The sequence below is a fragment of the Drosophila kikkawai genome, chromosome 2R, assembly GCF_030179895.1.
Source record: "Drosophila kikkawai strain 14028-0561.14 chromosome 2R, DkikHiC1v2, whole genome shotgun sequence".
In the NCBI taxonomy this organism is placed as follows: Eukaryota; Metazoa; Arthropoda; class Insecta; order Diptera; family Drosophilidae; genus Drosophila; species Drosophila kikkawai.
This window is the reverse complement of record NC_091729.1, coordinates 21,210,667-21,227,182: the sequence shown is the minus strand read 5'-3', so window position 1 is coordinate 21,227,182 and position 16,516 is coordinate 21,210,667. Positions and strand designations below refer to the sequence as shown.

The window sequence follows — 16,516 nt, the reverse complement described above, 5'->3', positions numbered from 1 at the left end:
CTTTAGGAAGAGTTGTGCAAATTGCTGTTCTAGCGTTGATTTCGTTCTGATTATATATCATATATCTATGTATAATCTATATATTTGTTGTATATAATTGTAGACATCTATAAACGGCACATTTATAAGTAATATATGTAGAAACAATGCGATCCGAATTCTATCCCTTACTGTCTCTCTCTTTTTTTTATATGTTGTTTTTGTATTTATTTTTATATCTTTAGTTTAAAGCTCAATTGAATTTTGACAGATAAAAGATACAAGTTCCCGGCTTTCGTTATTTTGTTGTTGTTGTCTTTATCTTAGGGGCCTCGACTCTGAGCAGAACATATACGAAGGTTGGAAATGATATACACATAAGGCTTTCCGGCGGTCTCCAACCTTCTCCTTCGTCTCCTCTCACCTATTCTTCGTTTAGCTGCACGACACTGAAGAAACCATTGAAATTGTTGCGTGTGTCAGTAGGGGGAAAATCGGAGTTATCTAGTATATAGTAGGGACTACTCGTACAGCCCATTGTTCTGGGTGGGAACGTGGGGCAAGTAGCATTAGCTTGTTGTTGGCCTTTTTCGATTTTTGGGGATTTTCCCGCGTCAACTTTCAGTTTACGTTTCTTCCTTGCGAGTAGTTAAAGCTTTTGGACTTTTCTCACACACATTTACATGTTGTGTGCTTCTGCTGGTAAAGTAAATTATTATTGGTGAATATTTTCGCTCATTTTTAACAACTACGAGATGCATTCATTGTCGGCACACATTTTCAGCTTAAACTTATTGAATAATCATCGTTACATGGTTTGGATTGATCCGTTCGACATCGAACTCATTACTTGCATTGATTCGTTTTCTATCGTCTTTGCTTACTAACTAATATTGGTTGATGTTTGTTGTTTTGCATTTGCTTGGGCTTGCGTTTAAGTAAGTCATTAAGAAATAAGTTTAATTTTAAGTTTTAATCCCTTGTGTTGAAACGTTGTTAGTAACAAACAAACAAATTGGAAAATTAATAATTACAATTGAAGAAACCAACAAATACGGACGACCCACACACATAAATTGATTGATTGATTGATTGATTGAGAGATGGTGGTGCAGCCTGGCCTGAACTCGGGCTGCCAACATCCCCCTCCCCTCCTTTCTATCTGTATTTCTCATTTCTTGTTCAGATATTACCAACTAATTTGTAAGTGCAATAGAGGATTAAATATAATAAGCATATATTGATTTAAATATTATGTATTTTATAATGCTCTGTCACAAATGTACGATTGATGGCCAAAACATACATGCTCGCAAACTAAATCTAAAATTAAAAGGATCTGTAAAGGATTGTACACAAGTATAAATAAGGCTGCGGTGCGCCGCTGCACCGCACCGAATAAATATAACAACTCATCATAATGTTAACTTGAACTGTGTCTGTGTCCTCGATATAGTACAATTATTAAGCATACGTTTCTCTCATACATCATGATATTTGTTTATGGTTGCTTTTGTTGGTTGCTTGTTTTGTTGATTGATTGAATTGGCAAAGAAAACTAAAGACTACTTTGTAAAATATTGAAATGTAGTTGCCATCGTCGCTCTCGCTCTCTAGCCTGTTTAGATTATTATTATATTACCCGTACACCACTTGGCTCTAAAGTTAATAATTAATACAGAGTTTACAGTGAAGAAGCAGGCCTGCTTGTTTAGCGCTTTTTTAAAAAATATTTATAAAGTACAAACTAAATATCGTTAGGAGGTACATAAATAAGAGGACATTGAGTGATATGCCTTGCAGGGAGGGGAAAAGAGGTTCAGATTGTGTTTATATGTGTGTGTGGAGGCTCGACTAAAGACTAACATAAAAATATCTGCACTTCTACCGTGTTTTATTTGCACTTTCGAATTTTTAAGTATTTCCCATTATGTCGCATCGGTTAAAAACTTTAACTTAGTTTGGTTATATATATATATTATCCGCTCTAATTTATAGTATATAGCCTATTGTTTTGACCAAAAATGATGTCTGTCCCTTGTTGAATTTGCAGTTCTCGTTACTCATCATCTATTATCTGATCTGCGCTGGCGTTCTCCCAACTCTTACAAACTATTAAATGTTCTTTTTGCTCGGTTTTTTAATCTGCGCTCCTAGTTATTGAAGTATTTTCCATTCTTTTAGTACATGCTAAGTTGCTCTCGCTTGCTTGGTTTCAATGCCGCTGCTAGTGGTTCTTGTTTCTTGTTAATTATTTTGGTGGTGGTCTTCGTTCACAGTCCAGAGAATCCGAGTTGATGTTGTGTGTTGTGTGTGCTTTGTGTTGTGGTTCGAGTCAATCAGCAACTTATTCATTTTTTGTATACTAAAAAACCTTTGGTTGTATGCATTCATTCATCTCATCTTAGCTCCTTTATGTCTTCAATTTCGTATCGTGTAAAAATATATTGTACAATTTAATCGTAATAATCCTATTAGAAAAAGTTATCTCCTCTTCTCTTTTTGTGTTTGCCGCCGCTCTTTGCTTTGCTTCTCTCTGCTTTCCCTTTCCTTTCGTGTTTTTATTGGTTGGTTGGTTGTTGCTGTCGACGTTCGCTTTTGTTCCCTTTTAGTTGATTTCTATTTGCTTTTATTATTGGTTTGCTACGCTTCTTTTGTTTTTTGAGAATTTTTTGTTCACATTTTACTTTTGCTTTCGTTTAGTTCATTCTTCAGTTGCGCAAACTTGTGCTTAACATTCGATTCCCTATATACCTAACATTTCTCACTTGCTGCTCTTTGTGTGGATGCATATGAGTGGGCTTGGCTTTTGTGTCTTTGTGGGCTATCTTTCAGCTTACTAAATAACTAATTGCATGCAAGATCCTCGCGCTATCGCTCAACCTAAAATATATATATAACTTTTAAACTTATTTTTACAATTCTATGCTTGGCTTTCATTCGCTCGCTGTGGTCGGAGGAGGACTGAGGATTGGGGGAGGAGTTGGCTTATTCGAATCGAATTTCGAAACTGATTTTGTATTCTCTTTAGCTTTTTGGTGTTCGGTGTGGGGTGGTTGCTTGGTTGCTTGCTTGGTGTTCGGTGTCCGATATACTTTTTAGGCAAAGTACATGACCTTCTTGGTGTCCGCATGCACTGTGATGGCCCTGGCCATGGCGCCAGGCGTACGATCCTCGGAGCAGCCGCTCTGGTGCGATCCCTCGCCCGAGTCGTGCTCCTTCTCCACCAAATGGTATCTGCAAGGGAAGCACTCGCATAAATCAAACGTTCAATGCACAGCAAGGCAACGCAAAAGACTTACCTGGCCCGGAAGGCCACCAGATGGGCGTAGTAGGCTGGCGCCGGTATGCTGACGGAACGGGTGCAGCGAACATACGTGTGACAGAGCTGGTACGTCAGGCACTGCAGCTCGTCCGAGTCGAAGTGATTGTCATCCCAGAGGACGTGATAATGCGAGGGGCGACTGGTGCCCTGGATGCCCTGGTGGCTGCACAGATAGAAATCGAATTCGGTGGGATGTGTGATGCCCACGTCGACGGTGGTGCCAGCGGGTATGTTGCCCGACTTGCCGCTCTGCTCCTTCTTCTCGGCGCAGAAGAGACGTGTGTGATGTCGCTTTTGCACCACGATGAACGTAATGCCCGGCCGGTACTCCGGCTCCAGCTTGATGCACGCCTCCCTAATGGCCGTCAGTTCGTGCTGCAGGACATGCGGGAACTGACCCTCGGAGACGCCGTCGCGATACAGGATGATGCGGTGGGGCTTGTAGCCGCCCGTCGATTTGTAGAACATGATCAGCAGCTCACGCACCATGCTGCTCAGCTCCTGGATGATCTCCTGGCGATGCTGCTGCACCCGCACGGTGGCAGCATAGCGCGACGGATGTGCATCCATAGAGCCAACGACGGCAGCAATCGATGGTTTCTTATTGTCGCCAGCTGGCGGATGGGTCACATCGGCGCCCAGGAAGATGACGGGCTCGTTGAAGACCTTGGGCCGGATGGAGGGCACCAGGATCGAGTTGATACCGCCCAACTTGACGTTGATCTTGAGACACAGATTGGACAGCGTCTGCGGCGATGTCTTGTTCACGTTCTTCGCCTGCACGCATTGTGTGGCCATGCCAAGAACGGTGTCTCCGACGCGCTTCACTTCAGCATACACCGGCGTCTTGCCGGGCAGCACTACCACAACGAGCTGCAGTCCAGGGAAGGTGATCTTTAGGTAACGGAACATCGGCTCCACCTGATCCGGCCCGGTGGCGTACTTGCAGAAGCAAGGCTGTCCAATGATCGGCATGCCGGCATCGTTTGAGATCTTCTGCAGCTGCTGGGTAAAGTTGCGCAGCGCATCCTCGCGCACCGTACGCTGTGGGGCGAAGCAGGCGATAGCCCAAATACGGATCTCTACGCCGGTGAAGAACTGCTTGCCACGCATATCCCAGACACCCTGATTGGGCGAGGCCAGGCTCACCTTGTTCTGCGGCGGGAACAACTGCTGGCCGGTGATGCCGGTGGACACACGTCCCCCATACTGAAGCTTGGGTGGCGGCAACACCCGGCCGCGCACTTCCATCATTGAATTGGAGATGGTCAGGCCGAACTCCTGCACATAGGAGTCGTTGTTGAAGTCGGCCCGCTTGACCAGGTTGTTGATTTCGCGCTCACGATCCGGAGCCGAGCGAGCGGTGGCCTTGATCATGGTCGAGGTCTGCATATCGGTCAGCTTCTTGATGCATCGCTGCCCAGCCACAATGTTGCACACCTCCAGGGGCAGGTAAGTGTGCTTGTGCTCCTGGCCAACCTGCAAGCAGGGCAAGTGCGGATAGCGCAGCTTCATGCGGTACTTGTCCAGGAAATACTTGGCGACGGTGCACTCCACGGTCTGGCCGTTCTCCAGCTGCAGTGGGAAGCTGCAAGGGTAGAGGAGGAGAGTTAGCAGGAGTATCAGATTTTATTACAGCTAAAAGATTCTTACGATTGCATCTGGGCGGGACGACGGGTGACATTGCACACGCGATACTTGCGACGCATTTGGCCGCAGTGCGTAATCTCGATCTTGAGGCCCTTGATCTCCTTGGTGAACTTGACGCGCTGCGAATCAGTGAGCGGCTTGCGTTGCTCGTTGATATCGCGTATGTCCAACACCTCGCACATAAAATCAATGACGGGTTGCGCCTTGTAGAAAGCGGTGGCCGAAACTGAAAGAGATCGAAGCTTTAGTAAGAGAAACCTACAATTTGGAGGCGGCTTGAAAACTCACCATCAATATTGAGCATCATCTTCCACTGCGAGGGCCTCACGCTCTGATGGAAACCGAACCACACCTCACGTCCACCGCCCAGGGGATGGTAGTAACCATCTGGGGAGCTGAAGAAGCTCCGTCCCACCGGAGTGTACGTCATGCTGGGCAGATGACGCATGACCACGTCCAATGCCAAAATGGCATCGTACGGTATCTGCCGGGTGCGGCCTTCGAGAGCCTCTTCCAGATTGAAGAGCGAGACCTGCGCCTGCCACTTGATCGTCACGCGGAATATGCGATCCTTGCCCTCGCCGGGCAGTGTCACTTCTAGCTCTAGCCGTTCGTTGCCAATGGGCAGGGGATCGCGGGTGTACAGATTGTTGCGACCATCGAACACGGGCTTGAGCACGCCGAATATCTTGCTGTAGGCATGCACCATGGTCTCGATAATCTCACGGTTAACTTTACGCGGACATTTGTCCGGCTGGATGTTGATGTCGTAATGATGCACATAGCCGCGGGGCATCGTCACCTGGAAGTGATTGGCGCGCAGCACAATCGGTCGACCCTCGCGACCCAGATTCGGACGACGTGGGCACGTGAAGACGGGCATATCCGGCTGAGCAGCTGGCGTGGCGGTGGCAATGGCTGCCGTCACGCTGCCGGTGGTGGTGGCGCCCAAGGCGGAGGCCACCTGAGCGGCAGCTGCTGCAGCACCGGCCACAGTGGCTCCTCCAGCTGCCACATTCTGAGCACTTGGACTGGTGACAGCGGTGGGATTTACCGACGAGCCGGGCGTTGGTGGTGCTGCAATCAGTCAGATTCAACAGTTAGTTTCATCGACATCCCCAGCAGAATTTTAAATAGGATCAAAAAAGGTAACGACAATAAAGTAAAATAAAAAAAATAAACTAATCTAACATTAAGTGTTGGGAAAAGTTTTTACATGCTTAGATAAATCTCATGAATTAACTTTTTTGTTTAGTATTTGAATTGTCCCTTGAGGCATATTCCTGTTATACTTTATACTTTAAAAACCCCAGGTTATTATCTATATGTAAGGTTTAATCTTATAATTTTAAATTGGATTTTCTAGTAAATATCTATTATATATATTCACATATTTCTGTCAACTTTTAGACATTTTGTAGAAGATTAACCTTCAAAAGGCGCATTCTGGTATAAGTTAGCTGAATTATAAGAAACTGAATTGCAATTTGGAATTACAAGACTTATTTCTGGCATAACTCCTCCTATTTCCCATGAGATTATCCCTAAACACAGAAAAACTCCCATTTAATTAGCTACAAAAAAGGCATGCAACGAGCTGAAAAAAAAAACACAAAATATAATTCATACTCAAAGTTCAAACATAGTTTTAAGGTGTCATTAATTTAAGTGTAAGAGTTAATACTTCAAAGTGCACTTTGCATGGTACGAAACAAACATTTACATGAAACTAAAAATTATTTGTAGATATTTGTTAGTAATTATTACGGCAAAAGGGTTAGTAGTTTGTGTTCAATTTTTCAAAGGATTTGTTAGTAAGTGGAGGAGAGCTTTTGTTAGGATAACATCAAACTAAAGAACATAAACACAAACAAACAGTTTCGTAGCTTTTTCGAATCAAATTCAAATCAATTTCATAAGGTTCTTAGTAGTTTTAGTAGATCATTTTTGGTTTGGAGAGAAATTTACATGTGAGCGTGTCGAAGCTAGTCTGCGCCTGAGAGGGACTCTGAGGCCGAGTGGGCGAGGGGGTCCACTGTGACTCTATAAAAAGAAAATGTAATCAAATAAACGCAAGGTAAATCAATGAAATGAAAATGCAGAGGAATTCAAATCAAGAGGGTAATGGCCAATCGATGGTTGTTTCGTTCGATGATGGAGAATCGAAATCAATAATGTCAGAGGTGGTGGTGGGTGATGAAATGATGAGGGAACCGAAGAACGAGAGGCGGTATTGTAACAAACGAAAAGAAAACGAAATAAAGGTGCGTTAATAATATTTTAGTTACAGTTTTCTTTCATCATCGTCATCAATAAATATATTTATATAAATATTTTGGTTACAGGTGTGTGTTTTGCTGTATGTTCCCTGCTGCCACAAGTCCATCCCCATTTGGTCAGTGGAATCAATGTGTGCTCGTGTGGGGTATTGGGGCTGGGTTTGGGTGTTTGTATTGTATAGGTATACCAGGGTATCGGGTTAGCCACCATTTTGTTAATAGTTCTCAGTTATAGCACCATTCAACCCTTGGATCCTAACCCTATTTGGAGGAGGAGGGACCACTTTGATGTTGTATCAAGTACTAAGCGCCACTTGTTGTATTGCTACTAAAATCTGGCTCTTATCCAATTAAAGAATTTATTTAGCAGAAGTCTATTCAATTATCTTTTCTATAAGGACTTAGTATATCATATTTAAGTTTTTATAAACAGGAAAACGACTATCGAGTCATATCTCAATAGAAACTAAGATAGTTCAAAACTTGTTTGAAATAAAAGGTTTTCAACACTCATAAATAGGTCATAATATTTCGAATATTCCTTAGATCTTAAAGGCTACATTTCCAACCCTCATATTTACAATTTTTCCTCTTTCCACCCCTCTTAGACTCTGTAAATATTGAAAAGAAATACGCACAATAAGCTGCAAATTGCGACGCAATTAGACGATGTCTGCTCTTGAATCGCACATGTGGAACATGGAAACTAGAGAAGCCCGAGACGGAAAATCTGAATGGATCGTTGTAAAAGCCCCAAAATCAACCCCCAGAGCAGAAAGGTAATGAAAGGGGGAAACTATTGCGACGCGACGGTCGTTGACCCAATTTTTTGCGCATTTTCAACTCTCCACGCACGTGTCTGTGACGTATGGACATAGGTGTGTTTGTAACTGACTGCATGTGTGTGCAATTGGAGTTGCCACACATACACCTTTGCAAGTAGAACATCAAAAACTTGATTTGTGGGCGGGGAGGCGGGGGTTTCTTGGAGACTTGTGGCAGCAGCGGTTTTTCTTTCTTTTCTTTGACTCTCTTGCATTGTCTTTCGTGTGTTTTTAGCTCGCTTTGCTCGCTATCCAACTTACGTTGTCCGACTGGATACATGTTTTTGCACTAAGTTTTAAGGTTTTGTTTTAAGAAAAATAATTAATGTATAAAAAGGTTGTTTGTTTGATGTTTCTTCGTGTTTTGGTGTAAAATGTAATTGATTGTTTGATTTGTTTGTTTTCTTTGTGGTTGTTGTTTTTTCTTGTTGCTGTTGTTGATGCTTTTGGTTTTCTACTAATTATTTAGTTTTTGTTTTGTTTTGATTTCAGCCTTTTTGCTTATCACACTTTAAAGTAGTTTAAAGTTTTATTCGTTTGGTTGATTTTTGCATTTGTTGTTTATTTATTTATTATTGTTGTTGCGCGTGGGCGTGGCATAGGCGTATTTTTGTTTGCTTTATAAATTGGAATTTAGCAACAGACAAGTGGGAATCTCGTCTCTCTCTTGTTATCTCTCTCTTATTTGCATTTATGGTATTTATATTAGTATTATTGTTGTTATTTTAGTATTGGAAAAGAACACAAATGTAGGCACAGCTTTCGTTTAATATATATGTATTTCTTTATGTACACACTTAGGCGGGTGTGTATATATGTATATTTATATACTTATGTATATATGTATCTAATGCTCTTGTAATACAACTAAGAAAAAATTCTTCTTTATGCTCGCATATCTCGTGAGTGTATTGTTTGTGTGTATTGTGTGTGTGTGTCTGCTTGCGCGTGTGAGAGTGACTGATCCTGCGTCGGTGTGTGTGAAAACTGCTGCTCCTCCGCTATACAGCGAGAAAATGCGTTTGTATGCGTTTTTTATATATGGCAGCCCAAAAAATGTGTGCACGTAGAATTCTTGGATTTTCGAGACGTGATTTTTGTGCACCAAACACGTTCGCGCCGCCCGCTCTTACGCACAAACCGTGGCCAGACTATTGAATTTTGATTTTCCACAACTTTTGTTAGCTTTTCACGCCGCGCATTATGCAAAAAATGCTATTTTCTTCAGCTTTTCCCACAGCAGCCACACAACGTCCACACAAAAATTTAACTCGCGACGTGTGAGCGTGACGCATATAGCCAACCACTTAATGGGGGCAAAGCACCCTCGCCCGTGCGAGCGAGGGAGACGACCATAGGAGCCGCTTTAGAGGTGGTACTTTGTGTCGCTCGGATGGAAAAGTCTGGCAACTCACCAAGGCTGCCATGCCGCGCAATTCAAAGTGTATTCCCGAGTTTATCCAATCGAAACAAACGGTTCCCAATTTGTTGCAAAATTATATTAAGCTTTTGTTAAAAAATCCAAAGAGAATTAAGTTTTTCTAAACGCACTCAAATTTGTATGGGAATGTTATTTTTGGGTCGAATTCTCATGTAGAATGTTAAAATGTAGAGAGAGTTATTAACATAATTTGTATGTAGAGGTGGAGAAACAACGATATCATAGATGTTTTCGAAACATCGATGTTTGATAGGTGGGTAGCGAAAACCCGACAGTGTTGGAAAGCAACCGGCGTCCCTTGGCAATCGTTATCGTCAGCTGTTACGTAGCGTGTTTATTACGTCTGTCGCAGAAAAGTTTTCCTCTTTTTTCGCGGGCGAAAAGCAAAGTTTTCCCTGCCCAAAATGTCGGTGCCTTTCAGCGGCGCCCTCCGCAGGTCGGGCGGCATTGTCTCCGCCATTGGCAAGCAGCTGAAGAGCGTCAACTTGAAGGGCGTGAAGCGGATAACCGTGCAGTTCGATCCGTTTGCGGAAAATGTCAAGTCGACACGGTGAGTCGGAAAAGCGCTTTTCCTGGCCCGATATCGATAGCGGGGCATGCGCACTGCCCACCGCCTCCCCCTTAGAATTGGAAAATTTTCTCGGAACCAAAAGTGCGTAAGAGAAACGGAGGAAAAGGAAAGGCGAACAAAAACGAAAACAAAAGACAACTGAGGTGAAAAATCGAAAAGGTGCATGGATGTGATGTATGACACAAAGAATGTCCCTTTTCGGGATGGCAGGATGACGGAATGAGCGTGAATAAAGGCTAAAACACACTTACCGTACACCTTGCCGATAATGCCCACGGCGGACGTCATCTGGAGATCCGGGAACGTCAGCGGCAGCGTGTGCGGATGGAGCTGAGCTGGCCCCCCGGGAGCCAGCTCACGCTCCGTTGACATCTTGGTCGGTGTCGGCGTCAGTTTGAGGCGGCGGCACTTCTCCTGGAAAATAGGAGAAGAAAAATCAATATCGCAATCTAATCGCTTAATTTTCTCTTATTGCCCGCAGCGAGTTCCTCTTTCTGCTCTCCACACCGAAGGTGGCCCAAACAAATCCCAAGTGCGTGGTCAAGTCGGACATTGTGTGCGATCGGCAGCCGTCCTGCATTAAGTTTGCGTTGATCGACTCGGCGCAAGGTAAGGCATTAGGTTGCTCTTTTCAAAAAGAGAATTCCTACGAATCACTACAACTCTTTATCCTTAAACGTCTCCCCCACAGAACAAGCCAAAGTGAAGGAGATTCGCTTCAACAGCGACAACTTGAACACATTAGAGCTCCTGCAGCTGTGCAACAGACACGTCTCCAGCTTGGCACCCGTGGAGGAGATCACCAACAAGGTCCTGACCAAGGCGGAGAAACAGAAGCTGGGAGGCGGCGCCGGTGCTGGCAAGAAGGTAACCAAAAAGAAGTAGGAAGTCATGGTGAAGAAAAACAAAGGGACGCTGGCGGTGATCGAGCAGATCTACCAGGATATACCAGCCTTCTCCGACATCTTCACCGAGGAGACCTTCTACATGTTTGCCTTCTGTTTCGTGTGCGCCACCATCCTGATGGCGTTCATCCTCTCCCGGTTCATCACCATTAAGCCTGTCGACTTCTGAGTCAAACGTTTTGTTTTGTCAAATTCCTCCTTCGCACATTTGGACGTACGTTTGGAAATAAATAAGCTTTAACATGTAACACTCCGCACTGTATTCTCTTTTGGGGACGACTGTGGTGCGAAAGGGCACGGGTACCAACGATCGGTTCGGTTCGGTTCAGTTTAGTCCGTCAGCCTGAGCGTGTTTTTTTTTTCGTTTAAACCTGTTTTTGAGCCCAGGCAAACCGGAAAATCATCTGCTCCTGCTGCTGGCTGTGCTGCTGTTGCAAATATCAGCAGATGAGAGAGTCGCCTGCCGGGCAAAGCTTATAATCGCAATGGGGCGGGAGGAGCCGTTGATAATTGGACCAGAGGAAGTCAAGCAAATGTGCCAGAGATGCCATGCAAAGCGGACGTGGTTTGGGGTGGACCCAAAAATCGATATTGCATATTCATTGCTGAAAAAGGGATATATGCTCATTTCAAATAATAGTTTTTCCTACACTGTACATAGGATTGTAATTGTAACTTATTTGCATTCAGTTTTAATATATATCAAACAAAAACACATTTTCATCTCATTAAATGAGATAAAAGTAATGATGGAACCATTAACTTCAAAGTTTTCTGGTCAATTTTGTGCCCTACACGAAACTAGTTAGATTCTAAGCAGCCTATCGTGGCAGATTTTAATCCTAATTCTTTCAGAAACAAACTGGTGACTATTTCCCCAAGTATGGAAAAAGAGTAATGGCTTTCATTATCTATCATCCAGACCACTGATCTTTGTATTATTATTGTAGAAATATTATGTAGTATTTGTTAAATATTTAAATCATTTTTCTATATTTTTCCTTAAGGGGATTTCCTTTTAAACGATAATTAAGGGACAATTAGAAGACTATTGAAAATTAAGGAAATTAAGATGAAAGAAACGGAAACTCCCTTACAAAAACATTAAACAGATCTTAAAACTTTCCAGATAATACTCAAAAAAAAAACCCCTAATAGTTCGACAGTCAAAGGATCAACAGGCGGCGAGAAGGCGAGGAAAGCTTCTTGAAAATGCCAAGACAGCTGTTGATATCGAGTTAGATTTCTTCACTCCCAAGCTGGACATTTTATAAACACATGCAAACACTTTTAATAAGCGAGAAACCTGCACTCGTCACCCAAAACTTTGAGCTAAAGTTTATAAAATGGCGCGATGTTTGGCTTTCCACAGCCGAAAAATGCAGTGAAAGTTGTTCGTGTGCACCCTGTGGCTGTGATTAATCGAATTCAATTCGGAGTTGCCAAGTTCAATGTCGGGCCACAGGAGCTTTGCCCCCCTGCTCCGCCTCTCCCTCCGGCTGGTCAGCCATGTTGAAGGAGTCTCTGTCGCGTCGGAACTTTCGCCACCCACTCGGAAACTTTGTCGCCTGACGTAATGCGGGCGCGGGGCGAGACGGAACGGTGTTCTATTGGAAGCTAAGGATGTGAATGTGACCTTTCTACCAAAACATAAACACAGTGGCAGTATGGTTGTCCCGCTTGCACTCGCTGCGAGTCCGCTGCTCTTGAAATATCTTATAGCATATGCTCAGGCGCCATTTGTGTGTTTTGTTTTTCCTCCTTCCTTTCCCTTAGTCTTTTAAGTTTTCCTTTTTCTATTGCCATTTGTGTGGGTGTTTTGAGTTTTCATTTTGGATGCTCCTGCAGCTGTTCTGGAAGCCTCTTCTGCAGCCGGCAGAGGCGGAAACCCTTTATCAGCCCCCTCGCCTACTGTTTACTCACCTTATCGCAAAATTGCAGCTGACTTTACGGTTGCCTTTTTGCAGTTTTATCAGCTTTATCAGCGGCAAATCGAGCGTTTTTGTTTGCGAACTCCGATTATTTGAGTGGAACTCATTAAGGACACACGTTGGGCCTGGCGTCCTCACCGAATAGACGTTGCGGGTGCACTAGCTGCGGGATTTATGGTTAAAAGCGAGAAATATAAGTGCAGGAAATGGTTAAAACGCAGTTTCTTTCGTGTGCTGTTGTTGTTGGTGCTGCCAGATCGCCGCACTCACAGATACGAGACACGCACACAGCTGCAGCCGCCGTCGGCGCCGCGGTACGGCAACAAAATTTGCGAATTCCAAGAGCTTTTTGTTTATTTTGTTATTTGACAACACGCACACACACACCGTTCGGAGTGGAGCTCTTATTTTGTTTAATTTTATTTTTTGCAAGCTTCTACGCCGCCTTGCGGTTGTGTTGGTTCGTATTTGAGTGAGTCAAAGTCAAAGGTTGCGAGTGTGTGAGAGAGCGCTCTCTCTCAGTCCCAGGTGCTATCTCCCTCGCTCCTAGGAGCTAATTGTGGTTGTTGTTTTGCTGCTGCCGTGTTTTTTCTTGTTACTTTTGATTTTGTTTTTGCCGCGGCTTTTAACTTTTTTTATGGCAACAATTTGGACGGAAAAAGCTTTCCCCACCAAAAACGCGGAGCAGTCATTGGAAAAAACATACAGACGCCACAAAAACACACGCACACACATTAGCCAAAGCACCAGCACTCACTCACACACGCACGCCGAGATTGCTGCAAAATGAAAGCACCAACAACACAGATACAAAACATACACGCAAAAATTGCGAAAATAATATGCACAATTACGCAGAGTTTGGGATATTGATATATTTCGTGTGATATCGGTATCCGTATCCGCTGTCAGAGATCGCATGAGATCGTGTTGTTGAGAATCGAGAGCAACTATAAAAACTGCAAACGCGCGCGATTTGCACAAACACAACTTATAGGATGTCCAGTGCTGAACGTTTGGCTTGTTTCGGGCTAGATCTAGCGTATCTGAAAATGGAAAAGCTTATGAAATTCGCAACTAGCTTATATCATTAAAAGTCTTATTTTTATATTGAAGCAATTATTGCATTCGTGATAGATTTTTATGATTTAGATTATAAATATAAAATATTAATACAATTTACGGACTTATATGGTTTATTTACATCTACCTACTTTTACCTTACGAATCAATTGTCCTTAAAAATAGTTAAAAAATTATTTATAAAATTATAATTTGTTTTTATATATGGCAGAATAATAAATATTTATAATAATTTATAATAAAGCTTTAACTTTCTATAAATTCTTCAATTTTGTTAAATTTATTTAGTGTATCCGTGAGAAATTTGGCGATTTGGAAAGCGGCGGCGCCGAAAAGCACAAAGAGCAACAGTGCCAGCCAAAATTGTATGCGCGAAAATGGGGTGCGCGACCAGAAAGGCAAGCTTTTTGTTAGGGGGATGCGACGACACCCAAAATGATGACCTTGACGATTACTTTTACCGTTACTGCCCATAAATCAGCTAATTCGGCATTTGGTAGCTTACCAATATTTTGTTGTCATTAGAATAAGCAGGGGTGTTCATTGTTTGTAAAATCTAGTGACAAAAACTAAAAACAAATTGGAACAAATTCAACTGTTTGTTTCTTAGATTTAAAATTGTCAAGATAAGTGTTAAATACAAATCAAAATAAATTTGAATTCATCTTAAATTCCCCTTTACTTGCTAGTTAATTCTTATCAATAAAATAATACAAATTTATTGTAATGCATCTGTAACTTGCTAATTTATTCCAAAGCGAAAAATACTTAAAAACGTGAAAAAATATGCTGTCAACCAACGCATTTGTATTATTGTCGTTTACAGAAGCGAAAGCTATTTCTGTTTCTCCTCCTGCTTTTCAGCGGGATCGGTGTTCTCATCCCGAGCGACAGCGGGGGCCTCGGCTTCGCCCTTTTTCTCACTGGGCGGATCGCCGCTCATGGTGGCGCCGGCGGGCAGACTCTTCTCCAGGGCGCGGACAAATTCCTCCAGGTTGCCGGAATAGGCGGCGGCCACGGCATCATTGGAAAGTTCAAACTGCTTGACCACCGGGCCCAACTGGGCCGACTGCAGGGCATTGGAGAACTGAGCCAGGGCCTGCTGGAACTGCGGGGAGGTGATGTGGTCCTTGATCTGCTGCTTGCGATCCTCGTCCGCATCCTCCGACTCTGGCAGGTGCACGATCAGCGACTTGACGCGCTCCGGATCGGCGATGAGCTGATTGATGGCCTCGGCGCCGGAAAGCGCCGTCGATAGGTCAATGTTCAGAGATCGTCCTGCGCCATGTTCGGGGGAAAGATTGGATAAGTAGGCTTGGAATGGGTTGGCATAGGCTCCGGTCGATTCTGACGCCGTTGTGGTCGATGTGGTTGAGTTCTTACCGGAGGCATCCGCATCTAGGGACGATCCGGCACTGCCGGCGTCCTCGCCGGCCTGCGAGTTCACATTGGTGCTGCTGCGGCTGCTGCCCGACTTGGAGCCCTTGGACGGGGCAGACGGGGTGCGTGGCACAGTGACATTCTCGGGCGTCTGCAATGCCGAGGCACCGCCTCCGCCGCCACCCGAAGACGAGGTGTTGCGAGAGGATGGCGTACGGGAGCTGTGAATGAAGGCAGACGTTTAGAAGTTTAAATAAATAGTAATTAGGACCTAAAAACTCACTTCATTTGGCCCAGCAGCGAGCTGAGACCTCCCATTTGGCCCACTCCTCCAAACAGCTGCATCAGCTGCTGCTGCGACATGTTGTTGAGCATGTACTGCAGGTCGCCATCGTTGCTGCCGCCACCGCCGCGCTGATGGGCAGCCGGGGGATTGTTCAGCAGCTCGTTGATGCGGCGACAGTGCTCCTCATCCTTGTCGGTCTTCGGCTCCTGCAGCCAGAAGAACATGCGGCGCGTCGACGACTTGAACTTGAGCACATAGACGCGGCCGGTCTTGCACTGCTCGACGCGCTTGTACTCAAAGTCGTCGGGGAAGACGATCAGGTCGTCCTCCACCTTGCCGGAGGTGCGGTCCTTCCAGCAGAAATGCATCAGGCCGTCGTCGCTCTGGGTCATGTAGACCAGGCCCTTGCGGGTGTCCGGGTGCACCATCTTGCCAACCATGTTCATGCGACCTGCGCGGAACTCCACCAGGTTGCTGCTGTTGCTGGAGCTGCCCAGTCCACTTTGTCTGCCGAACATGATGCGAGCGCTTCTCGAGAGCTGCGGAATACAAGGTTGTGCGGTAATGACGCTGTTTCATTGTAAATGTCTGTGTGTTTCCGGTGCTCAAGGGTTAGCTGGGTAGCTATACCCCGCTGTCGCAATACTCACAGGATATATAATGCGTCGAATTTAAAGGATTTTTGAAAATATTCAACAAATCGGACTTCTTTGATGACCAGCAAGTTTTTGTGTTAGGGATGGACCAGTGCCTCTAATCGATATTTTTATCGGGTAGTATTTAGTATTTTTTAGTTTGCCCCGCAAGATCTGGTACTTTGAAATTCAGAGTGACCAAGGGGAAAATATCAAAAAATATCAAA

The 16,516-nt window shown here is 44.2% G+C and overlaps 4 protein-coding genes across 10 annotated transcripts; 2 read left to right on the top strand and 2 right to left on the bottom strand.

The window, feature by feature from the left end:
* Window positions 1-1,219: 1,219 nt before the first annotated feature.
* On the bottom strand, window positions 1,220-13,889 carry AGO1 (protein argonaute-2). 5 transcript variants are annotated; one of them, XM_070284696.1, is made up of 8 exons: window positions 13,760-13,889; window positions 12,898-13,068; window positions 10,321-10,483; window positions 6,923-6,997; window positions 5,243-6,031; window positions 4,958-5,180; window positions 3,282-4,892; window positions 1,220-3,216 (listed from the first exon to the last, which is right to left on the bottom strand). In XM_070284696.1, the coding sequence occupies exons 3-8, from the start codon at window positions 10,439-10,441 to the stop codon at window positions 3,078-3,080; spliced, it is 2,958 nt and encodes a 985-aa protein (XP_070140797.1). In that variant the 5' UTR covers window positions 10,442-10,483; window positions 12,898-13,068; window positions 13,760-13,889; the 3' UTR covers window positions 1,220-3,077. The 5 variants fall into 5 exon arrangements, with proteins under 5 accessions (XP_070140797.1, XP_017037108.1, XP_070140798.1 ...); XM_017181619.3 differs by having other exon boundaries at window positions 13,726-13,878; XM_070284697.1 differs by lacking the exon at window positions 6,923-6,997 and having other exon boundaries at window positions 13,726-13,879.
* On the top strand, window positions 9,807-10,954 carry mRpL53 (mitochondrial ribosomal protein L53). Of its 2 annotated transcripts, none has more exons than XM_017181622.3 (3): window positions 9,807-10,048; window positions 10,551-10,678; window positions 10,761-10,954. In XM_017181622.3, exons 1-3 carry the CDS (start codon window positions 9,903-9,905, stop codon window positions 10,952-10,954), a joined length of 468 nt encoding a protein of 155 aa, XP_017037111.1. In that variant the 5' UTR covers window positions 9,807-9,902. The 2 variants fall into 2 exon arrangements, with proteins under 2 accessions (XP_017037111.1, XP_017037112.1); XM_017181623.3 differs by lacking the exon at window positions 9,807-10,048 and adding an exon at window positions 10,061-10,150.
* Window positions 10,961-11,222, top strand: LOC108085123 (uncharacterized). Its single transcript, XM_017181624.2, has one exon. The coding sequence runs from the start codon at window positions 10,961-10,963 to the stop codon at window positions 11,141-11,143; it is 183 nt and encodes a 60-aa protein (XP_017037113.1). The 3' UTR covers window positions 11,144-11,222.
* An 816-nt stretch (window positions 13,890-14,705) lies between the features above and the next one.
* Window positions 14,706-16,464, bottom strand: Rpn13 (regulatory particle non-ATPase 13). 2 transcript variants are annotated; one of them, XM_017181640.3, is made up of 4 exons: window positions 16,305-16,464; window positions 15,652-16,193; window positions 15,372-15,589; window positions 14,706-15,266 (listed from the first exon to the last, which is right to left on the bottom strand). In XM_017181640.3, exons 2-4 carry the CDS (start codon window positions 16,170-16,172, stop codon window positions 14,824-14,826), a joined length of 1,182 nt encoding a protein of 393 aa, XP_017037129.1. In that variant the 5' UTR covers window positions 16,173-16,193; window positions 16,305-16,464; the 3' UTR covers window positions 14,706-14,823. The 2 variants fall into 2 exon arrangements, with proteins under 2 accessions (XP_017037129.1, XP_017037128.1); XM_017181639.2 differs by having other exon boundaries at window positions 14,706-15,589.
* Window positions 16,465-16,516: the final 52 nt, after the last annotated feature.

Bases quoted from the DNA above. Each gene is read 5' to 3' on its own strand.
- mRpL53 (XM_017181622.3), top strand. From the start codon at position 9,903: ATGTCGGTGCCTTTCAGCGGCGCCCTCCGCAGGTCGGGCGGCATTGTC. The intron at 10,049-10,550 runs GTGAGTCGGAAA...TATTGCCCGCAG, and splicing joins GAAAATGTCAAGTCGACACG to CGAGTTCCTCTTTCTGCTCT. The intron at 10,679-10,760 runs GTAAGGCATTAG...TCTCCCCCACAG, and splicing joins GTTGATCGACTCGGCGCAAG to AACAAGCCAAAGTGAAGGAG.
- AGO1 (XM_070284696.1), bottom strand. From the start codon at position 10,441: ATGTCAACGGAGCGTGAGCTGGCTCCCGGGGGGCCAGCTCAGCTCCAT. The intron at 6,998-10,320 runs GTAAGTGTGTTT...TTCTTTTTATAG, and splicing joins CATTATCGGCAAGGTGTACG to AGTCACAGTGGACCCCCTCG. The intron at 5,181-5,242 runs GTGAGTTTTCAA...GATCTCTTTCAG, and splicing joins GATGATGCTCAATATTGATG to TTTCGGCCACCGCTTTCTAC.
- LOC108085123 (XM_017181624.2), top strand. From the start codon at position 10,961: ATGGTGAAGAAAAACAAAGGGACGCTGGCGGTGATCGAGCAGATCTAC.
- Rpn13 (XM_017181639.2), bottom strand. From the start codon at position 16,172: ATGTTCGGCAGACAAAGTGGACTGGGCAGCTCCAGCAACAGCAGCAAC. The intron at 15,590-15,651 runs GTGAGTTTTTAG...CTTCATTCACAG, and splicing joins TCGCTGCTGGGCCAAATGAA to CTCCCGTACGCCATCCTCTC.